The 24,950-nt window shown below is 40.5% G+C and overlaps 1 protein-coding gene across 12 annotated transcripts in view; it reads left to right on the forward strand.

Moving 5' to 3' along the window:
- Positions 1–24,950, forward strand: part of pde4dip (phosphodiesterase 4D interacting protein) — an 89,091-nt gene that overhangs the window by 37,031 nt on the left and 27,110 nt on the right. For 4 of the 12 annotated variants that reach the window (XM_031900285.1, XM_031900291.1, XM_031900292.1 and 1 more), the window contains exons 1-13: positions 10,196–11,758; positions 14,838–14,954; positions 16,094–16,213; positions 16,811–16,903; positions 19,146–19,355; positions 19,846–20,004; positions 20,593–20,706; positions 20,918–21,055; positions 21,826–22,005; positions 22,230–22,397; positions 23,459–23,566; positions 24,262–24,343; positions 24,689–24,786. In XM_031900285.1, coding sequence (XP_031756145.1) covers positions 10,598–11,758; positions 14,838–14,954; positions 16,094–16,213; positions 16,811–16,903; positions 19,146–19,355; positions 19,846–20,004; positions 20,593–20,706; positions 20,918–21,055; positions 21,826–22,005; positions 22,230–22,397; positions 23,459–23,566; positions 24,262–24,343; positions 24,689–24,786 — 2,748 coding nt within the window. In that variant the 5' untranslated portion in view covers positions 10,196–10,597. 12 annotated transcript variants of the gene reach the window in all.

Consider the following 24,950-nt stretch of genomic DNA (forward strand, 5'->3'; position numbering starts at 1 on the left):
TAATGATAGTGTATGTAGTGTTGAATGTCTAACAGTTATTAGACAGTTCTATAATACAAAGGATGATTTATTTTTAGGAGCCTCTTCTTGGGATAGGGGCCCAGGGAAAGTAGCATCAATGTGCCTTGTGTAATTCTGATTCTCCTGATCCTTCCATGAGACGTATGAGCCAGGGGGAAGGGGCAGGGCTGTGGGTTAACATTAGCTAACATTACTGCTAACCACAATCTTAATAGAAATTATTTGAGTAAAAGATTTAATGGTCCTTTTTTAGTATCAGCTACTTGTAACTGTGTTGCCATTAGTGGCACAAATCTTTGGCAATGTGAATATATAAGACATTCTAGAATGATAAGAAGTCTGTGTGAAACAGGAACCGTTTGTACTGTGCTGGCACTGCTTTCTGAATTCTGTATAAGAATAATGAGTGCAGTGAGCTGAGGGTAATAGACCCATCTGCTGGACTAACTCCCGGCCTGCCTGGAGAACAAATGGCAGACGTCTGTCACTTCTTTAAAATGTGAAGACCTAGAAAACAAGAGTTTTCGGCCATGTAAATGTGCATGCTACCATACTCTTTTCAGGATATACAGTATTTATTAATGCAGGGGAACAGGACGTAGTGTTCTTTATCAGTTTTATGCCTGCACAGCATAGTACAGGTATAGGACCCATTATCCAGAATGCTGGGGTTTTCTGGATAAGGGGTCTTTCTGTAATTTGGATCTCCTACCTTAAGTCTGTTAAAAAAAATTATTTAGACAGTAATTAAACCCAATAGGATTGTTTTAGCTCCAATAAGGATCAAGTACAAGGTACTGTTTTATTATTACAAAGAAAAAGGAAAACCATTTTTAAAAATGTGAATTATTTGATTAAAATGGAGTCTATGGGAGATAACCTTTCCGTAATTTGGAACTTTCTGGCTAATGGGTCTCCGCATAAGTGGTCCGATACCGATACCGGGGTCCCTGTCCCCGACTTCTCTAGGGTGGATGGTAATTCTCTGGGGCCTATTCTGATCTCAGGCTCAGTGGACCTTCCACCTGAGACATCTGAGGCAGCCAAAAAGGAAGACCCACCCGTTTGCTAAACACTATATTGGAGTGCAAAGTGTGGAGTCAACCTGTAAACCAATATGGCACATATGCAAAACTATAAACTAGACACATGGGTCTTTGCCCAGTAACAGCATAAACTAGGAAGTGGTAGAGTTTAAAGCCATAGGGGCATTTTAACCCTATGGATCCCTACATTTTTATGGCTTTATTTTATGTAAAAACTAGATAAAAGTAAAAAAAAAGGTGGATGGCGAGGACACCTAATTAGATCAATAATTAAAAAACTGGTTCATCAGAAGTACCAAGAGTCTGGGTGGGCAACTTTATAGATGTTTTTAGACTACAACTGAAAGCACCCCAATTCTACCTGGCTATTGGAGGGATGTTGAGTGTTTTAATGCCTCATTTACAACCACAAGTGCAAGTGCAGTTGCACTAAAATGGACACATTTAGAGCCTTTTGCATCCAAACATGCTTCCTCCCAGCTGCAACTGTGCTGAAAGTTTAGGAAAGCTTCTGCTGACAAACTATAGGATATGAAATAGCAAAATTAGAGTTTTGACTAGAGAAAGCTTTGTAGCTGCTCAATGATAATTAGGCCTTTTATAAGTTGTTTTATTAACACTAATTTTCTTTTTATCCACAGAATATTGAACTTAAGGTGGAGGTTGAAAGCCTAAAACGAGAGCTTCTTGAGAAGCAGCAGTTCCTGGATAAAACCTGGTACGTTTTCTCTGCATGTGAATCTGGGCTCCTGCCTTTGCTCTTATCTGAACATACTGTATTTATTTCTCTTGTATGGTTGTCAGCAGGCCAAACTTTTTCTTGGTAAGGCCAGTAACAAACTGGCAAAAAGGATAACCTTTAGTTGTGGATATGAGTTATGCTCTGCCAATCTTCAGCTGACTGTCATGCACCTAAGAAATTATTTCTAATCGTAGAAAGATGCACTGACCCTTGCTTAGATTTGTAAAATAAATATTGGAATATAGAGAATTTTGCTCTAGCTCATGCTCCAGTGCAGATCATGCTCCCTTTACTTGGATGTAAGTTATTTATTAATGGAGTCTTCTGCCTGAAATCCACTCTAATACTTGTGTGGCCAAGATGGCTAATGGTAATAACTTCATCTATCTGTGCCAGTCAGTCAGCTAAATCATTGTCATGTATCACACAACAAAAAATAAAAAACACAGTAAGTTAACCTTTTTCTGGAGTATTATAACAAATCAACCAGCTATAATATTAGGTAACAGTTTGCTCATGGAATGTTTGTATTTTGGAAAACTGTTTTCATACATAGTTTGAAGTTCTGCAATCTGCAATGGTATATCTGTAGTCACACAAACAAGCATGAGTTGTTTGAGTTTTCCAGCTATGTGCCACTGGTTTATCTGGTGCACCCAAGGTGTAACTGGTCTAAAAATACTGTCCTGGCATCCTCTCAGATTACAGCAATACGTGAGAGGAGAGGGGAAGCCCAGCATGGAAATGTGTTAGAAGAGAAACACATGAGCTGATATTTAGAAGGATCAGATGACTTACTGGGAGACTATTAGCCAAGCTTCTGGTATGACAATTAACCCTATTTGGCCCTTACACACATGTTTGGGGGCAATGCTATATAAAAGGGGGTGAATTAAAACCATTTTTTGAAATAGGATAGGAGCGAAGTATTATGGGTCTCACCTCCATCTGCTTAAACCTTAGGGTAAATGATCAGATAAGATGTAAGTGCAGGGTAGCTGTTTTATAGCACATACCTATTGTAGCCCCCAGATATGCTTTGTTATTCTTTTGGTGTTCTGTAGCATTTCTTATGCCCTTGGTGTGGTTTGTGTTGGACAAGTTCATCAACCCTGTTGATGCTAGACAACCTCAGACATACCCCTGGGACTCTTCACTTAAAAAAATGTATTTTTAATTGTAGAGCACAAACATATGAATTATTTAATGGCTTTTTGTATTTTACTTTTTTTTTTAAGAAAGCCTTTAGGTTAACCGTTAGTATGTTATAGAATAGTATTTTCTATTAGAAAATTTTAAATTGTTCCTTGTTTTTTATATTGCTCTGTGAGGCTACAATGTTATTATTATTGTTACTTTTTATTACTTCTCTTTCTATTTAAGCCATCCTATATTCATATTCTTGTCTCTTCAAACCACTGCATGATTGCTAGGTTAAATTGGACCTTAGCAACCGGTAAGCTTCTGAAATTACAAACTGGAGAGCGGCTGAACAAAAATCTAAATAATTTAAAAAACAAAAAAATAACCCAATAAAAAAATAAAGACCAACTGCAAATTGTCTCAGAATAGCACTCTCTACATCATACAAAAATTCATTTAAAGGTGATCAACCTCTTTAACACATTGCTCAGCTCCACTACAGAAATGCGAGAAATGAATTTCAAGTTGTAAGGCTAATGTTCCATGGGGAGATTAGTGGCCCGCTATAAATCTCTGCTACCATGGGGAAAAAAATCTCCCCAAAATATCTTCCCTCTGGCAATAATGTGAACAGTCAGTGGGAAGGTATATGCATCACTAAGTCGCCCAAAGTTTTTAGAAATGTTAAAAACTGCTATTATCTTGAAAACTAAAATCATTCAAAAGCACTCAGAACAATTTTACATTCAGTTGTTTTAAAAGTTTACACATTAAAAGCAATTGAAAAAAACATCATTATTTGTGATTTCCTGTTTGAAAAATTATGTTTTTTTAAAGGTAGACTACTCTTTTAAAGTTTCAAAAGTGGGACTGAAGGTCACATATAGGTGGAGGTTTTTTTGTAGTCTATAGAGAATATCCCAGCTGAGGAAGATAGTTTGTCAGCTCATATTTTATGTATGAATATAAATAAATGGAAGGATGCATTGTGTTTGCACAGCTTCCCATGCCATAATAATTGGTTAAAGGAGTAGGAAATTCATAGTCATTTTGGGGTACCAATTTGTTAGACGCCCCAGTAAATACATTTGTGAACTCCTAGTGACTATGACTTTCCTTCTGCTTTAAAGGAGAGTAAATGCAATGCCAGCTACATATTATATTTCCCTATATGAATAATGGCTCTAGTTTCAACCTCAGTAATGGAACAGCACTAGCAGATTATCTGCAATAGTCTAGTGGAAAGCTTCATGCCATCAGGTTGTTTTCCCAGAAACAGGAATGTTAAGCCTTATTAAAGCTTGTGGGAACTATAAAAGACTAGGTGGTCGCAAGTGCTCTGCTATTTATAGTTTTGATTAGATCATGAAGCTGTGGGAATTGAAGATTCTGTGTTTCTGCCTGCACCCAAATTACCATTAACATCAATTCAGAAAGAGGCGGTTAGTGATAGCTCCTGTTTATATAATAATGTTATATAAATAAGTTTTCCATTAAAATGTTTGTGTGATCCATAAAACCATGGATTTTTGATAACAATAAATTAAGCATCATGGGCAATCCACAGCAAATCCTAAGAGGAGTCTTTTGGTAGAAGGTGACTGGTAAAAAGCTTGCACCCAGGCAAATCAAGCTGATTGTAGCCAGGGTATGGGACAAGGTATATTGATGCTCTTGCTTTGTATCTTCTTAGGGCTGCTGCAGAAAACTTGACCAGCTACAATGAAGCCGAGTTGAGGCGGCAGTATGAGCAGAAGCAAGAGGAGACCGAGCAAGTCCAGGAACTCCTGGAGAACAAGATCCAGCTTCTTCAAGAGGTGGGACATTTTAGATTCAAGTGGCACCGTTTAATTACAGCAGCAGTTGTCAGACTCTTTCCACTCCAGCCCACCTTTGAGGGACAACATTTGATCAGGGCCCCCATGGTATATAACAGGCAGATATTTCAAAACATTACCCTTGCAGCTACAATTCCATGAATATCTAAAACAAAAAAGGTTTTCAGCCTAAAAGTTACTATAAATATTAAGTTAGATTTTCAGGAGTAAATAGGCATTCACCCCAAATCACACCTTAACTGGCCTTCACTCTGGGCACTGACCAACTTTTCTTGGTTTTGCTGGGCCAGTCACATAGCTAGTGGACTATTGTATTACAGGATATGGACAAGGCTTCAAATATGCACATTAGAACACCCAGGTGGCAGCTCTCAAATATGCAGATTAATATGATTTACAGAGAAAAATATTAATTTTCCATCGCTTCACCTAGTTGTGATTTTATGGATATATATTTTTACTAACTCCAGGAAGCCAGACTTGCAAAAAATGAAGCAGATCGAATGTCAACCTTGGTCGAAGCTGAGAAGGAGAAATGTCTGGAGTTAAGGATTACCTTAAAAGAATTCACCATGGAGATGCAAGAAGCCAGGGTCTTGCAAAAGAATTACTGCACCACACTGGCTGAGAAGGACAGGTAGATATGAACTTGCTTACTGTCTATCAATCAATGAATTCCTAAACAGTCTGCAAAGTGAATCGGAAAAAGGTCAAGCATTTTCGAAAATAAATGCAGAAATCATATTACAGGCAACAACATCAAGACAATAATCATTATATGAAAGAATAGCCTATGAGAGAAGAGGGATCGTTTATTGAAAAGCAGGGTGAATTAAGTGTTACAGTCATCAGGCACAATTAGAACCAGTTGTTTTAAATATCTGTTTTTAACCACAAAACTGATTTTTAGTTCATATGTGTGATGACTGATTCTTCTTTTGTGAATCTTGGACCACTTGCAATTGACTTTATTGTCCCTTTGTAGGATGATCCAGCAGCTGACACTGTTGCTCGACAGCAAAGATTCCCTAATAAACCAACTTAAAGAAGAGAATGACAGCCTAATGAATCAGCAGGACCCAAGCCTACAACAGGCTGTACAGGACCTAAAAGCTTCTTTGCAGCATAAGGATTGTGAGTTTAAGGTACGTATAGGAGTCTCGGGCATGGGAGGATTAAACATATTTTGATAAAGAAAATGTGAAATGTTTGTCAGTTAGCTTTGGTGGGGAGAGGAGAACTGGCTTAGACAGAACTGGGATGAATATATGTGGAGATCCTTATGTGCTGATTACCTGGCAATATACTGCAGCCACACCACTGTAATCCATGATTTCATATTTATTGCACTATTTACTATATTTGCCCGTGTTCTGAATGCTTTTTAGGCAAGTTAAATATCATGCCTAGCACACCATGCTCTTCTTTCCCTGCATATATAGTAACTGCTGCCATTGATCTGGCCTTGTGCTTTGTAAAAAAAAAAATCAGGGCAGATGTGCAGGAAAATGATTCTGTAATGCCACCTGGTGCTGCCCAACAGCATAGCAGCCATTGAATCAGTGCAACCATAGCAAGGGTGAATATGGAACTTTCTGCTAATATTATGAACAGGATGTTTTCATTCATAATATGAACTGGAACTGATTTAAGAATCCCCCCATTCATTTGAATTGTGTTGAATTTAATGCAATGCTGTGTGCTGTTGTCAGGAAAGTTTTTAGCAACAGACAATGGCTGGGTAACCTTTATGATTCCCCATTTGGGGTTTTAGTAAATCTGCTCCCAGATCTATGGATTATGACTGTACAGATGGATCCAACTAAAGAACAAAACGCTCAGGAGCCTAACTTTCAGTTTCACTTCTTGATGAAAACCAAAAATGAAACCAAAATGAAAACCATATTACTCTCCCCCTTATTACTATAGCAATTACAGCTTATTGTTTAGCAAATCTTTTTTATATGTGCCCATTTTCTTTCATTAAACTGTGAAGGCTGCATGGCTGCAACCCTAGAAGCAACTGTTTGCTAGATGTAACCTATTCTGTCAGATTCAAAATAAATGTTGCAGAGAATTGCCACACAGTGAGGGAATGGACAATGCAACCTTCACTACACTAGGTGCCGAGTATAACCAAGCACAGGATTCCTTATACCTTGTTCATTTCCTATTCCAGCAACTACAAGATGAGAAAACGCAGGCTCAGCAGGAACTGCAGGTAATGATTGGTTGGCATCCTTTCCTTATTGATCTGCTGCTCAAGGTACTAATATATAGTTAAACAAGGCACAAATGCTAGCACACATATAACTAGAACTTAATAAAAAATAGCTGAAACATAACCTGAGTGCCCTCTGCTGTTCAGCTGGGAAGGACCACAAAAGCTAATTTCACTGAAAAACAAAGCATCTTTTGATGCTTATATCAGGTTTTTTCTGTTGCTCCTATAACTTTGAGCTTTAAAAATGATCAGATATTGTCAGGAGAAGCTTCCCACTTCAATTAAATGAACTTTTTTGTTTTTCTGCTCAGCCCTTGCTCAGAACAAACCACAGGGGGCGATCTGGTTACAAATAGCACTGTAAGATAATAATAATGTAAATAGCATAGTTGCCCATAATGTAAATTGACGGTGGGATGGCATACACAGCACCGAAGTCGTTGAAGTTTCCTCTCATGGCATTTTGGGGAGACAAGGGAGATTTGTTGCGCGGTGACTAATCTCCCTGTCTGTCACGGCCCTAAGAGCAGTTATGCTTTAGGCCAGTGCTGTCCAACTGGCGGCCCGCGGGCCGCATGCGGCCCGCGACCCCCCTCTGTGTGGCCCCCCACCTGTCTGGCTGCTTTGATGGCTTACCTTTGAGTAAGCATTAAATGGTATCAGTATTGAGATTAACTGCCCCCCTACATGGTTCTCACCTCAGATTCAGGCTGTAATCCTCCTGTATTGTTTAATCATGTAATCCCCTGTGTTTTTCACACCTTTTATCTCTGCATTGTTCACCCCCTGCAGTGTTCACACCTCAGGCTCAGACTGTAATCACTCCCATTGTTCACTTCTTCACACCTCAGACATAGGTACTGTAGGCAGAGTATGGCACATACAGCCAGCATAGGGCAGGTAGAGTATGGCACACACAGGCAGCATAGGTCAGGGAGGGTATGGCACACACAGGAAGGGTAGGGCAGGCAGAGTATGGCACACAGTCAGGGTAGGGCAGGCAGAGTATGGCACACACAGGCAGGGTAGGGCAGGCAGAGTATGGCACACAGAGGCAGCATAGGGAAGGCAGAGTATGGCACACCCAGGCAGGGTAGGACAGGCAGAGTATGGCACACACAGACAGCATAGGACAGGCAGAGTGCTGCCTGTGTGTGCCATACTCTGCTTGCCCTATGCTGCTTGTGGGAGGTGAACCTGGCAGGGGGTTGTTGTGGGAGTTTGTTAGCAGTTGGAAATAGCCATTAAATGGTCCCTAAGGTGTGTAATTATGTACTGGGGGTTGCTCTGCTATCCACAGGGGAGGAGGAGGCATATGGAATTTAAGGGTATATCTTAATATGACATAATTCTTTCACATATGAATGATGGTTGATATCCACACAGTAAGGACCAAGCATTTGGGATTTTGCTGTGCTACCACCATTGTGATAAAATAGGTGTGGTTTGAAGTGGGTGTGGTTTCAAAAGGGGGAGTGGTCAAAACTGGCTTCCATTAGCGGCCCTCCACCATGTATGCTAGAGAAATTCCGGCCCTCGGCACCGTAGAAGTTGGACAGCACTGCTTTAGGCTATATGTTCCCATTAAGTTTCATACACATCCCCCGTCACCATCCCCCCGTGCCCTAAATAACAATTAGATGTCAGTGTGGATCAGTATTCTGTCACAACTACTGTATCATTGTGACAATGAATATCCTGCTTGTCCAACAAAAATTGTCTAGATTTTTTTTTTTTTAATCCCTTATTTTGTATTCTCAGCTGCTCTCAGAGGCACCATTCACTTGCGCCTTGAAGGCGAACATTGCTTTTCTTCTGCATGTTATCTTCTGCATGTTTTCTTCTGCATGTTATATAAGCAAGGAAATAATCTATATGCTTTTCTAGCTTGCAATCAAAGGGACATTACATTGGCTTCTATTTCATTTTTCAAAAATCCCTTAATATTTGTATTTTGGTGGTTGTTATAATATTTTTGAACATTAGTATCCCAGAAAGCAGTTTATTGGATATACAATTTGGTGGTGTGTGGGGCTTCCAACACAAATAACCTTCATGCTAAAAGTGTATATTTTTTCTTTCTTATCCTTTTTTGACCCTGTGTGTTATTTAAGAGGATTAAAGCACAGCTAACATTACATTCTGCTACATTTGTTAATAAAAGCTTATTCTGCCAGGGGCAAGGGTGTGTGGTATTACGGACTGCTGCATGTGGTTGTGATTGCCATAAGCAGCCAGCTACATTCTCTAATGCAGACTTTAGATACTGTGTGGGTTTACCTACTTATCTTTAAACACAGCCATGGTGCACTGCATCTTTACAATTGGTGCCAACCAGATTCCTGCATAGAGAAAATCAAATTCAGGGTGTTCACTGAATGAGTGCTTATGAGAGCCTCTCAGGGCATTTACTGAGCGCTTGGGAAAGACAAAAATATCTTTATGTAAAAAGAAATCAAATGCACCCGCCTGTGAACTAGGACAAAAGTACTTTTTAGCAGTAGATAATATGCTGTTAAATTACAATACAGAGGCCTCTATTAAATGAATCCCCCCCCACCCGGCCTTGGGCTTTTTTGTATTTACAACAACCTTAAATTCTATATGATTTCACTTTAGTGGAACCATGATATGAATTGTGTTTTTTCTTCTATAAGCAATTTGGGTTTTGATTGGTTTTACTAATTCCTACATTATCAAGCCTGCCCAATCTTTGTACAACCTCTGCAAGGTTTGATAGGTCACATTGCTCAGGGACCCTCACATGGACAAGACTGGCCATGCCAAAGTTTGGGGTGGTATGGTATTGTTCACCTCTGAGTTAACTTTTTTGTATGATGTAGAGAGTAATATCCTGAGACAATTTTCAATTGGTCTTCATTTTTTATAATCTTAGTTTTTTTCAATTGTTTCAATTTTTGTTCCGCAGTTCTCCATTTTGGAGTTACCTTAGCAGTCAAGACAAGGATATGGCATGATTTATAGCACAGAATGTTTTGTTTTTTTACCAGACTTCATTTAGCTTTGTCATTTAGTCTGATGAAATAATTCTATTTTTTCTGGGCAAGTAAGATACGCTGTCAAGGCGCACAGCTTTAATGAAATAACTAGGGGAAAAGGGAAACTGTGCTAATGGCACTGCGCATGCCCGGCATTTGGATCCCCTCACAACTACATCTCCCGGCCCCCCTTGCGCGGGTAGCAGCCTCCATCTTGCCTGCGAGTGAGACAGGGAAGCAGCTCTAGCCGGCTAGCGGTACCAGATGGGTGGGGACCTGAGATGCTGCGGCTGATGACAGCTCGGCAGGGAGGAATGAAGGCGCTCTCTGTGCGGGTGTTTGGCTGAAAGGCTTCGGGATAGCGCTAGCCCGGGAATCCCAGGAATAACAGCTGGTAAAGAGCCACGTCAGTGACAGCTCTATGTAACCTGGCTGCCGTGCCCTCCCCGCACTGCCCCATTCATTATACATGGAGGCAGCTAGGTGCTGCTCTGGCAACAGTGCTGGCTGCGCAGGCTCGGTACATGCTGCAGGAATGGCAGGCTGGCTGTGAGTGAGTTCATGTGGGAAAGGCCGGAGTAATAATGAAGGAGTCCTGCCGGATCTGCGGCCGGGAGCTGTGCGGGAATCAGCGCCGCTGGATCTTTCACACCGCCTCGAAGCTCAACCTGCAGGTGCTGCTGTGTCACGTCCTGGGCAGGGAGGTGCCCCGCGATGGCAGAGCCGAGTTCGCCTGCAGTAAGTGCGCTTTCATGCTGGAGCGGATGTGCCGCTTTGACACTGTCATCGCCCGCATCGAGGCGTTATCCATTGAGCGGCTGCACAAGCTGATTTCCGAGAAGGAGCGCCTCAAGCACTGCCTGGCCGGCCTCTACAGGAAGCATAACAGCGAGGAGGATGGGCCAGACACCGGGCCAGACAGCAGACCAGCGGCAGAGGGCGGCACAGTGGACATATCCGAGCTGCCAGATGTGCGCTACTCGGCTCTGCTCCAGGAGGACTTCGCCTATTCTGGCTATGAGTACTGGGCAGAGCTGGACCAGCAGAGCCAGGAGCCGCAGCACTGCCAGCACACTGACACCGGGGGAGTCCGACCCAGGCGCTGCCGTGGCTGCTCCGGCCTGAGAGTGGCAGATTCTGACTATGAAGCAGTCTGTAAGGTACCCAGGAAAGTGGCCCGGAGCCCCTCATGTGGCCCTTCAACCAAGGGCTCTGCCAGCTTTTGCACTGAGGAGACCATGGTCACCCAGCCGCCACCTCAGCCACTGCCAGAGGCCAAGGCACCACCAGAGGGAGATGGGCTCAGATTGTCCTCTGGTTCCTCTGCTGAATCCCTGGCTACTCACATGGATGCTGCTGCTACTCCCTCTCACAAAGAGGAGGAACCCTGCAAGCCTCCTGGGGATGATGCTAAATGTGACTACTGCTCCATTAATCATGTTGCCCACTCCCCCGTCAATGGTAGTAGAAGTGAATTTGCCTTTCTTTTGGCTAAAGTGTTTAACTACAAGCCTGTACAAATCCCTCGTGGTTGCAGGATACCTGTAAAGTCTAGGCTACATGACTTCAAACCAAACATCATGGTGGCCAGTGGCCTGTCTGCCACCCCCTCGCCTGGGCTTGGGTTCCTGGGCATCATTGCAGAATCCCCTCCCAGTAATGCTCAGGACTTTGTGCCTGAACTTTATGATGTGCAAGACCTATGGCAAGATGTCTATGAAGAGTATATACCGCTTCACACACAGGTATATATACTGGCAAATGTGCAAAATTGTAAAGCTCCTGTTCTATAGCCAGATATCTGTTTCAAATGTTCCTTTTTTTTGTCCAAAATCTGCCCCATGTGCATGGGGACAGACAATTGCAGTAAGTTGCAGGGTTCGTTTCGGTGGTCACAGGCATTTTTTCTCATCAGTGGAGGATCGCCTCAGTTTGATCAGCCTGAAACTCTCATTTAGGCCCTTCAGCTGCCTGAAAGTATGTCATGCTCCTGCAGTCCACTGAAGTCCTCCGCTTTTCCTTCCCAAGCACCTTCTCGTAGAACAATTTCTACACCAGACAGTTATATGCATTATTTATGCATTAATATATCCATTTAAGATTAATATATCCTTACTAGAGGTCTGTCATAACGGGCTAGATTCTGATTCTATATATATATATATAATATATATATATAATATAATATATATTATAAAGCAGCATTGGGTTTATTATTAGGGTAATGGTTAGGCTGAATTCTATCCTAAATTTACTTTACTTGGCTTTATCCTTCTTCCCAATAGAGTCCAACTTTTTAAGCATAACAGGCTTACTTACATGCCTTGCTATGTTCCCACTAGTATTTAGATTGCTGTGTGTACATTGGCTGCATCCTAAACTCACTAGGATCTGCTATTGGTAATTATGAGTTCCCATACTACTAAATTAGCAGGTCGTTTCCCTACGGCGCCCCAGTTATTAACCCACTGTCTACCTTGGCCCCCTGGGATTTGTGCCCTGCCAACAAGAAAAATGGAGCCCCAAGGTAAAAAATATGCCCCTTGCATGAACAGCGACATCCATGGCCACTTCCTAGCTATGGCAAAGCCCACCCACAATCCAGCCAAATCTTGCCACTCCTACACAAACCCTGCCCATTTTGTGGCCCACAAATCACTTTTTACATTTTGGCGTCCCCTTTGAGCATATGTATATTGGCTACATCCTAAACTTTGCAGAAATCAGCCACAACATGAATACACCAATTCCTAGTGGCCTAACGTCCTGGAAATCAGATAACAGTGACATCACAGATGTTGTCACTCTCTTTAGGAATTGTATGTCATCTACCATAAAAGCACTTGGCCTCAGCTTCATAAATAGATAACAGTTTTGCAAAAGATATTTTTTATTTGTTGCCCTATTTAAAGACAAATATTGCTTGTATGTGAACGTTAAGTAAATTTGCAACAAAAATAACAAGGCAAAAAGCTTACCAGTACTTTAAGCTTTACAACACAACATTTTTGCCTTTGATGTTGCAAATGAACTGCAATTACACAAGAGCTGCGCTTATTAGCAAGTAAGGAATGTAGATGTTGATCAATAAAATGCAACAATGAGCGATTTACATTGCCACTTACATTTTTGTTAATAGGAAAGCATTAGAGAAGATTAGTCGCCACTCCTAGAGGAGAGTAATCATGGGGCGACTAATTTTCTCATCTGTCATCTGCCTTAGGGTTCTGGCACACGGGGAGATTAGTCGCCCGTGACAAATCTCCCTGTTCGCAGGCGACTAATCTCCCCGAAATGCCATCCCACTGGCGAAAATGTAAATCGCCGGTGGGATGGCATATGCGGCGGCGCGATTTCAGTGAAATCGTGGAAGTTGCCTTGAGAGGAAACTTCCGCGATTTCACTGAAATCATGCCACCAGGCAACTAATCTCCCATGTGCCAGAGCCCTTACCCTAAAAAAGATTTCTACTATTTGTTAGCATTATTTGGTTCAACTCTTTTCCTTGATGAATCTCTTTGTGAGCCATTGCCCTTAGACTGTTTAAAATCACAGAGTCTTGGATTACCTTGTTCTGGCCTGTCTGTAGCAGATTCTATAGGGCCCCATGGAGACCCACTGCTCTGTATTATATAACAGGTAAAAAAGCATTTAGCTTCAAGCAGTTCTGAATGGCCTCTATAAAGAAACACACAACTTCCCTTACCAAACACCTCTCAACCAAACTCCTGTATATAGGCATTTTAATTAGGTAATATCGTTTTGTGAATGAAAAGGACTGACCCATAAAACTTTCAAAGCCAGCATATCATCAGGTTCTCTTCTTTTTTTGTATTGCTATTTAGGCTGTAATGGGAAGTTTTTGTTAGAAGTGAATGGAATATGGCAAATTCTTAATTAACAAAGATTTTGTTGGCTAGTGTTTGTATCAAATCAACTCCTGTTTGTGTAACAAAGGCTGTGCCACTCACTTTCCACTGAGCTACACCTTTGCAATAGTGATGGCCGTCTGTTTTTGTGGGTAATATTAGGATCCCTTATGTTTACTTCAGTTTCTCCATTACCAAAAAGCATTCTAAGAAATATGTTGCATCATTTAATTCCCCATTAACATTGCTGGAAAACAGCATTCGGTCTCCTAGGCAGTACACCATGCCCCCAGGGAGATCATAATAAAGAGGCCTTTCGTCACACCCCTGACTCATTACAAGGCAGACATTGTGCAGTCTAAAAGCGCAGCAGCTCCTGAAACTTTAAAATATTTTTGTTACTGTTGGTTGTTTGCCCAGAATAGCCAATCAGTACCATTTTCTGATTTAAACCAACTTTCAAAACCTTCTTTTCAACAAATGTGTTCTTTCATTAGTGTAAGGATGCATAATGAATAGCTATATGAATACTTTGAAGATTGGTTTAGGATTATTTAGAATTATTATGTAGAAAAACAAGAGGAGCAGCCAGTTTTAACATTGGAGGTAGTTTGTAGGCATAGGGTAGGGCAGGGATCCCCAACCTTTTATTTGTGTGAGCCACATTCAAAGGGAAAAAGTGTCAGGGAGCAACACAAGCATGGACAAAGTTCCTGGGGGTGAAATAAGAGCTATAATTGGCTATTTGGTAGCCCCTATGCAGACTGGCAGCATTTAGAAGACTCTGTTCGGCTTTACACTGGTTTTATGCAATCAACACTAGTTGAGTCACGCATATAAACATAAGTAACTAATAAACAAAATGTATCTTTTAACATGGAGTGGCTGCCCTATATTGCATGCTGTTACATTCTGTAGGTAGTGCACATGTTAAATATGTTGTTACCTTTTGCAGAATTTGCTTGAGAAGCAACATCAGAATGTATCTCAGTATGAGGCATTATCTGCTCAGCATGTGTCAGACCTGCAGACCCTCCAAGGAAGACTCCAGGAAACAGAGGCCTCCAATAAGGTATCCATTACATGGGACATTCTAAGTTATATTATGTATCTATTGGAATACAGTCTTTTTTCTAAACACAGAAACAGCAATGTTAACCTTCAGTCTTTTCCAAATTAAAATTTTCATTTATCCCCTATAACAAATACATCCAGATTTCGAGTTAATTGCAATAAAAACAAATCAGAACCATTTAGTGCAAGGTACTGTACATTTATGGTGCTGCACCAAGAAGCCACATAGTTTAGAATAGTGATTTTTTTAAAGGGGTGGTTCAGCTTCAGGTTAATTTTTAGTATGTTTTAGAATGTCCTCTGCTAAGCAACTTTTCAACTGGTATTTAGTTTTTTTGTTTTTTTTATATAGTTTTTGAATGTTTGCCTTCCTCGTCTGACTCTTTGAAGCCTTTAAATGACCCCACCAGCCAAAAAACTGTTGCCCTGTGAGGCTACAGTTTTATTGTTATTCGTACTTATATATTACTTATGTTTTGTATTTAGGTCCTACTCTATTTATATTTTTGTCTGTCTTTCAAACCAGTGCCTGGTTGTAAAGTTAAATTGGACCTTAGCAACCTGATAGCTGTAGAAATCGCAAGCAATAAAAAATAAAGACTAATTGCAAATTTTCTCTATAATAATAACAGTTTGTTTTAAAGGTGAATAACCCCTTTAAAGGAGAAGGAAAGGCAAAGTCACTTGGGGTTGCCAAAATGTTAGGCACCCCCAAGTGACTTAAATCGCTTACCTTTTACCCCGGGCTGGTGCCCCTGTTCGGAGAGAACAGCACCAGCCTGGGGTAGCTGCAGTGCTTCCTCCTTCCTGCACGTGCGCGCATGCGCAGTCGAGTGAAAAAGCTGAACTTTAACAGAGAAGTCGGCTTTTCACTCTACTGCGCATGTGCCTGTGGTGGGGTCCCGGCAAAACAATGCAGGAAGGAGGAAGCGCTCGCTACAGGTACCCCCAGCTGGTGCTGTTTTCTCCTAACAGGGGCACCAGCCCGGGGTACAAGGTAAGCGATTAACGTCAATTGGGGGTGCCTAAGATTTTGGCACCCCCAAGTGACTTAGCCTTTCCTTGTCCTTTAAGCAAAAAATGGTTTGTCCCATATTACCATAGCGTGGGTGTCTGACATGTCTGCAATTACACTAGATGCTGCAGGAGAGTTTGCATCAGGTGACAGCAGAGTTGAACTCTGCACGAGAACTATCTTGCAATCAAGAGCGCATTATCCAAAGCCTAAGAGAAACTCTGCAGAGCAGAGACAGTGAGGTAAGGCATTGACAGCTGGCTACATCTGTCTTTTTATCATAGAAATTCTGCACTATATTCTAACATTATATGTTTTACATTTTTCACTTGTAATTGTTTTTTTCTGTAATAATGAATTCAGAATGATGACAAAACAATCAAACTAGATTTTTTGCAATGTTCATATATGATTTAGTATCCTTAAGGCATGACGCTCCAGATAATATAAAACCACATCCCCTGAGCAATCTGGATAATGGGTCAAATAGATGTACTTTATTTAGCTTGAAGTACCCAGACAGAAACAGTGAACAAATGAAAGAACTTTGGGCCCTGAGCACAGTAATCCAAAGCAACCAATCAGCAATAAGCTTCAAATCTGGACAACTGTGGATGTGTATATAACCAATGTTATCTAGAAATTAAGCCATATTATAATCATAACATTTTTTACTGAAATGATAATACTCCACTCTTGACAGCAGCTTACGGGCCCATGTATGGTGTCAAAACAACTGCATTGACAACCAATATCTAATTAGGACTCTGTATCGATAAATGTCTTTTAGAGGTAGTATGCTTTAGCCAATCAACATATTCATTTTTGTTTTCTTTTAGGTTGCGGATTTGTACCATATAGTTGAAGGACACAATGATACCATAGTGAAACTTCAAAATATGCTACAGAAAAGCCAAACTGAACAATTACAGGTAACAACATACCGTATATACTCGAGTATAAGCCGATCCGAATATAAGCCGAGGTACCTAATTTTACCTAAGAAAACTGGAAAAACTTATTAACTCGAGTATAAGCCTAGGGTGGGAAAAGCAGCAGCTACTGCTAAGTTTCAATAATCAAAATAAATACCAATAAAATTACACTAAATATTTAATTCAAAGAAAAACAGTAAATAAGCTCTGTATGTGGAGAAGAGGGTCAACAAAAACAATATGGTATCAACAATGATAACTTAGCTCAATCAGCAACCAAGCTAAAACACAAAGAGTTAAAATCCTTCAAAACTATATATAGTTTATATAGAAAATAAAGTGCAATGTCTATTGCAGAATGGGACAGGTGAGGATGGTAGATGAAGATGAATTTGAGAGCGGGCCAGGGCACTGGAGGGTCTGGTTGCGGGGGGCCTAATTTGCACACAAAGGAGAGGGGTGCTAGTCTGGAGGGACCCATGGGACCCGACTCGAGTATAAGCCGAGGGTGACTTTTTCAGCACATTTTGGGTGCTGAAAAACTAGGCTTATACTCGAGTATATACAGTATTTGGTTTTTGCTTTATTCTGTATCACAGTAAAGTCAGGTGTGTGGATGGGATCTGGATCCTTACACGGCCCCTCTTTCCTCAGTTTCCCCTGTAACCTGCTGATACCAAGTTATGCCACTGGTTTCCAGCATACTATAAATACAGGTATGGGACCTGTTATCCAGAATGCTTGGGACCTGGGGTTTTCTGGATAAGGGATCTTTCCATAATTTGGATCTCCGTTACTTAAGTCTGCTAAAAATCATTTAAATATTAAATAAACCCAATAGGCTTGTTTTGAATCCAATAAGGATTAATTATATCTTAGTTGGGAGCAAGTACAAGGTACAGTTTTATTATAACAGAGAAAAAGGAAACCATTTTTTAAAATTAGAATTATTTGCTTATAATGGAGTCTATGGTAGACGGACTTTCCATAATTCGGAACTTTCTGGATAACGGGTTTCCGGATAAGGGATCCCATACCTGTACCTCTGTTATTCTCAGATAAGGAAGCATAGCTTACTAATAAATAAATTAAAGGAGACATATTGGATAAATGGGAAAAACCTTAATTTTGTAGGCAATTATGAATAATATACGGTGCTGGTTTCCCTTTGTGCTTAAAATTAATCCTATTTGTAAAAATGGCCCCTTTGTTGGAGCTCCCTATAGATCCTCCTATCACTTCTCTGTCCCAGTTTGAAATGAAGAGTGGGCGTGTCCTAACGGTCCCTGCCAGAAGTACAGTAGGAGGGGGAGAGCCAATCACTGCCCTGCACTCACACAAGCACAGACAGGCTTCAGTTCCCTATCAGGTCAGCCTAGCTGCTGATTGGTTCCTATCCTACAGTGCAGGGTATGGAGGGCCACCGGCTCCCCAGCTCATCCAGAGAATTCAGCCAGCAGGAAGTGGAACAGGTGGGCCGGGCTAGTGGGGTTTTTGCGGAATTTCTCAATAAATCAGTCAGAAACACTACTTTTTAAGCCCAATCCTTCTATATCTAGAGGAGTATAATTCACTGGCACATTCATAATTTTTATAGGATATGTCTCCTTTAAAATGTCTAAATTCATAAGTGCTTTAAATATACATGTCTTCTTAACTGAGTTACCTAATTGATTATCTCACATGATTTTTTGTTATTATTAATGCCTAGTTTGGTGTTTTTTTTGGGGACCTACATGGTTAGATGCCACACTCTGTAAATAGGTCAGGCTGGACACTTCTTATGTGTGCATTTAACCGCAGGACAATGGTTAACTCATTTCAGAATGCTCACATGTTCTGTGCTACTGTGGGTGAGTAGTTTATGAATAGATAAGTAGCTGTATCATTTTTCACTTGTAGAACCTCTTATGTTACTATGGATGAGGTTGCATAGAAAGGAGAGACACCTACCTTCCATTTTAAGTATAAAACAACATCATATACATAACTCACTCTTTCTACCGGTCTCTTTTATAGCACCATAAGTATCTGTTGCCAGGTGAATGCACTTGAAAACTCCAAGTAAAAGTACATATATCATGAATTTATGTTGCCCTTTTTCATAAATTGACACCCCTTCAATTGGTATGAATTGTTATACACAGGCAGTATTGGCAAGAGATCAGTTTGTGAAAGTGACTCCTGGGTCATTAGAAAGAAATGTAGTAATATAATAAATGGGGAATGGATTTTGCAGGCTTCCCAGGTGACCCCGTCCCAGCAGCAGCTGCAGCTGTTGGATCTCCAGAACACTTTGTTCTGTACACAGAGGGAACTGCAGAAGCAACAGAGGACCCTCCGACAGAAGGAGCGTCAACTCACAGACTTGGAGCAATCTCAGAGATTGCTGGAAGCTGATTTACTTGAGGGACAGCAGCAGAAGGAGACTACTTGGAAGCACAACCAGGTAATTTTAGATCTAGTGCGGTTATATGTTCTACAAGAAATCAAATTATCCTTTCAGTTATGGCTTAGCAGTGCTATATACATGCAGGTTTCAGGTGTACAAAGCCTGGTGCGCTTGACGTAACATTTTGTGTCGCAAATGTATCATTCTTTCTTTGATTGTTTGTTGAAGTGCTGTTTATAATCGTGTCTAATTCCTTTTTATAATCAAGTGAGGTGAGAAGTAAATTACAGGCAATATAGTTTCATACAAAACTACACTGCTTTAAGCCATAGATGAAACATGGTGAGGCATTAGGATCATGCACATTGTCTAATTTTATGATTTTGGGGGTTCCAGATTGCATGTAATCAGATCAGTGTCCTATAGAAGCATATAGTCCTGGATTATATTAGTGTCAACTACAAGGTATTTCTATTGCCATTAGAAACCAGTAAAATTAAATAAAGCTAAATCTGGAATGAAAACTTCTTGTGTGATGTGTTGTTAGGAGTTGCATGGAGTACTGCACAAGCTACAGACCGAGCTGCAGGAGAAAAGCCAGCTCCTTCAGAACTCAGAAGAGGAGAAATGCACAAAGTTGCGTGCCCAGGAGAACTGTATCCAGAAGCTTCAGCAAACCTTGGCGCAGAAGGAGCAACTGCAGCAGGTAAGAAATGAACACTAATGTAGCTTAGGTAAAATATTTGCTACTTTTAATGTCACACTGACCCATGAGATATAGTCATAGCTTTTAATGCGCTATAACTAAATGCACCCCAGGGTAGCCTGAGCTCAGTCCTTGCTTTTGCGGCTTATTAATCTGTTTTTGAGCTTTTGTATCAATGAAGTCATTTGGTGGAGCATTGTGCACTGGGTGTGGTACGTCTGCTATAAACGGGAAGCATTATTTAGAATGACTGTAGTACCTGTCATAGCCATTAAACAGCTCCTGCTCATTATCTTCTTCCAAGAACACTACCTAGAGGGAGTTGTGTGTCAGAACAGCTAATGTCCAGCATGGCTTGACTATATTTTGGAGTTATAGTTCAGTAAACTTCACTGCCTAAAGGACAGCATAATTTTTTATGCGTTTTTTCTTCTGCCACCCATCTGGCTGGCTGCATAAAAGTCTCTCATCTGGCTCAAGCCAAAGTTATTAGCTGGGAGCATTTCTGATGTTATCCTGAGTGTAAAAATACATATGATTATTATTGGATCATTTAGGTTAATATACCCTATGATTTTTCTTCCACAGGAGTATATGGACCTTTTGAAATACCAACAGAGCTTGGGGAAACACCCAGGAGGCAGTGAGCACATGCTGGACAAATTACGCCAGAGGATCAAGGACAGAGATGCTGCTTTAGAAGTATGTAGAATGACCGATTTGTGAAGTATTTATTAGAGATGGGTTTAATATATGCTAAAAGCTACACAGCAGTTTGCATTGCTATCTGTATGGTCATGTGATGAATGCAAACATTAATTAGTGTACAGAATTTCAGGTTTCAGAATTTCAGAATTTTCAGGCTTACTTACTACTCCATATGCCTAATAAAGTTGCTTCTCCTTTTCACCAGCAAGCGGTGGATGATAAATTCTGTGCACTGGAAGAGAAAGAAAAGGAGATCCAACAGTTAAAAATGATAATACGAGAAAAACAGCGTGACTTAGAACGTCTGCAAAGTGTTCTTTCTGGCAATGAGGAAACCATAAATGTAGGTTTTTACCTAGTTCCTTTATGGAATTGGATCTGGAATCTAATTTCATGTATTGTTATTTGTTAAGGACCCCATGTCTGTCTCAGTCTTTGAGAGCCCAAACGTACTTGTTCTGTAAGATCTATGAATAAGTGCATTTGCTCTGTACTCTGTAATGTCAGTAAGTGATTATATATAGATTTGGCAGTAACTGATTCAAAAGAAAAGGCTGCTCAAGATAAGCTACTTTGTTTCTGTCAGAAATTTCCTAAGTATACTTATAGGGGAATGAGACCCAACTTCAGTGGGCTTGCCAATTGCCAAGGCACTCACGAGTGATTCTGATCTTTAATCTGGGACCCTTGGCTGGTAGTCTTCATTAAAAAACACACTGGCCTGGGGTCAGAGCTGCAGAGAATGTTGCCACTATTTTAGTTGTTCTGTCCCATATTCCTTGCCTCTGAATAAAAGTCAGAGGGTGAGCAGTACAGAAAATCTGTTCTTCTGTACCAATTGAATCCCCCAGTGTGTTTTTCATTATCTATTGATTCCTAAAGGTCCTACATTCATCTCTAATTTCACTGTACATAACAAATATTGAATGTGCTTCTCAAAGCCGTTAAAGGCATGTAGTTGTATCTAGTGTACTTCTGGTTTGAGGGGGCTATCCTTAGAGTTAGAAAATGAAAGCAAAGATCTGATTGGTTGCTATTGAAAACTGCACTTGTTCATTCTAGCACCTATGTTCTTAAATCATGATATTCATAATCAAAATACTTCTATTTAAGAGCTTGGATAACCTTATGAAGTCTAAAGACTTGGAGTTGGAACACATTTCAGCAGCATATAAGAACCTAGAATGGCTGAAACAGGAAATGGAAGAGAAAAATCAACGTTCTCTGAAAGAGAGAGACTCGATTATCCAGCAACTGCAACAAGCTCTGCAAGATCGGAGCAAAGAAATTCAGGTGAGCAAGTATTGCAGAGGCCTTCCAGACCTAAAACAAAGTATGTTGTGGCAAAGCACCAGCATCAAACACGTTGTCCCATTGCGACCTAAGGCACCTAAGGTTCATGTGGCGGGGTTTTAATGAACATATGCATCTTTAATGCATCTGAATATTTACTGTAGTAGCTGACACTGTAAATAACCCATTTAGCATTGACAATAATATATATATATATATTACAGGACATGATGGCAACCTTCCTACAGAAGTCTGAGATGGGCAGTTTTGACTTGATACAAGAACTACAAGCATGTCTGGAATGTAAGGAAAAAATGCTGCAGGAGGCTCTTCATAATAGAAGCCAACAGGCTGATGAACACATGAGAGAATTGGAGGAACTTCTTACCAGCGTAAGTAAACTAGCAACTCTTCATTTGTAGGCTTGTTTTGACTTTGCTGCTTCAGGTATACACACTCAACAGAGTGCATTTTATGGAGGTGGAAAGATTTTTTGAGAAGACATTAGTAATGAGGGATTGGAGTTGGAGATTCATGTCCTTATGATATGAATTGTCTTGCAAATATTTCCTATGTATTGAAACTTTAGGCTGTTCGGTATCGTAGCTTAGGAACAGCTGGCAAACCACAGGTCAGTGTCTCCTGGAAGATTATGGGAGGTTGGTGTAACAGCAGTTGTAGGAGGGTTGGCTCCACTGCTCACAGCCTGCATTTATTTGAGGCTGAGAAAAGTGGAACTGCTCCATTCCCAGCACCGTTGATCTGTACTTAAAAGTACAGCTGGCACATAAAGCCGAGGTCGGTTTTCAGCTTGAGAAACCCTCACTATGCTTCCTTATCTAAGTGTCCTGCTTACATGTTGTGCAGTGTGAGAGCCTTAGAAAACAGGAATGTTCAAACTACAGGGGGCTTTCCCATGTAATTGCTCAGCTGTTTGTAAACACAGCAGGTCTTAATTGTATTTTCCTGTGTCCAGATCAAACCTTAAGACACACAGACACACAGGGAGATTAGTCGCCCACGACAAATCTCCCTTGTCGCGGGCGACTAATCTTCCCGAAATTCCATCCCACCGGCATAATCTGTAAAAGATTTCCTGAAATTGCGGAAGTTTACTCTCAAAGCAACTTCCGTGATTTCAGGAAATCGCGACTCTGCGTATGCCATCCCACTGGTGGTGGGATGGCATTTCGGGGAGATTAGTTGCCTGTGACAAGGGAGATTTGTTGCAGGCGACTAAACTCCCCCGTGTGCCACAGCCCTAAAATAACTTTTGAGGCAATCTGCTCCAAGGTATTGCTGTTTGTCAACAATGGGTTGAAAAGAATAAGGGAAGGGCACTTTTCAGCAATGCGATTTTTTAAGGATTTTAACATTAATTACAATATCATTCTAATTAATATAATGAAAGTAAAATTCTAGCTTTAACTCTATTTTCATTTTATTATTATAGATGGCATCAGAAAAAATGGGTCAGTGGTTTGTCTGTAAAAGTTGTGCTCTAAAAGAAAAACAGAATTCAGAGATGGATCAGTCTCCAGCATGCCAGAAAACAGTTAAGGTAAACCTGTGTTTTTTTTTTTTATTGGACATTCCTGGTCTAATCAATGCCAAATGACCAGATTTAGTAGTATCTGCTCATAAGCCTGAAAACTCTTCTCATTGTGCCTGCACCTGGAAGCATTGAATCCGCCCCCGTGCAGACACACCCCTTAGTCCAGTTTGTCAATGTGCCATAGAATTGGCCCTTGTGTGGCTGCCGTAAGCCATCAAAATTCACAGACGATACCTTTGCTTTGTGGGGCTCCTCTTGCTGCATTTGAAAAGGTTATACCAGAGTCTTTTGTTTTAAATCCAAGAAATAATTTAATTTAGGATTTGCAATATACTGATAAGGTAGTTCTAGTTGTCTGATGTATACCACAAATCAAGTTTTCTCACATCAGGGGGTACAGGGAACGAATGGGGATTATGCTTCACCGTCCAGGAGGCAGGAAAGTTTTACACATAAATATGTACACAATAAATTTTATGCCAAAGTATGTTACATTGAAAGTGTATATTTTACCTCATTGCAACTTCTGGGGGACACAGGATCAACAAAAAATAAAGCTCTCCTATTGGCACGAACAGGGCACTGGATCATGACTAAAACACACTGCTCTCTACCTTTCTGCTGTACCCATTATCATCAGCAACCAGTTTCTAGACTTTTAATGTCTAATATAATTCATTTACATGTATTATTGTTTTCAGCAGTTAGCGAAAGCCAAGCCACTTTCTGATCATCCAATCTCAGTATGTGTGACTTCTTTGTCTGCAGATCTGAAAGATCCAGGTGAGTTGGAGGGAAATAACATCCTTAAATCTCCCACTGAATTGAAAGTACTGATTTGCACCCCCTTATGTACCATTAAATAGCATTAAATAGGTGCAAGTCCATAAATCCATTGCAGTAATTAGATATGCATAATGGGCAAGCAAATCATGGAAGATTAACCATTCGTAACCATACTGCATTAGAATGAGTAACCATTATGTTTTTTTGTAGTGGCAATGCATTTGTTTATTTGGGACACAGTTTCTTATTTTACAATAGAAGTAGATATTTTCTCAGAAGGCCTATCAGTTAAGCATTACCTGAAAGACATGGTGCATTTAATGATTGCTGACTTTTCTTTAGCAGTTGCACAGAGTAACCAAACTGAAGCATTGGAGAGTGAACTTGCCAAAGCCAAAGATGATCTGCAGCTTGTTCTGAGAAAGGAAAGAGAAAATCAGGTATATATATATATATATATATATATGTATAAAATGTTTACATTGTTTTATTGCTAGCTAAAATATAATTCTCCATGAATAAAGCCTCTATAGTCTTTCCTTTAGGAAAATTACTTATAGAACCCTAAACTGAAAATGTATCCCTTTTGTCAAATAATCAGCCC

The sequence above is a fragment of the Xenopus tropicalis genome, chromosome 4, assembly GCF_000004195.4.
Source record: "Xenopus tropicalis strain Nigerian chromosome 4, UCB_Xtro_10.0, whole genome shotgun sequence".
Lineage (NCBI taxonomy): Eukaryota > Metazoa > Chordata > Amphibia > Anura > Pipidae > Xenopus > Xenopus tropicalis.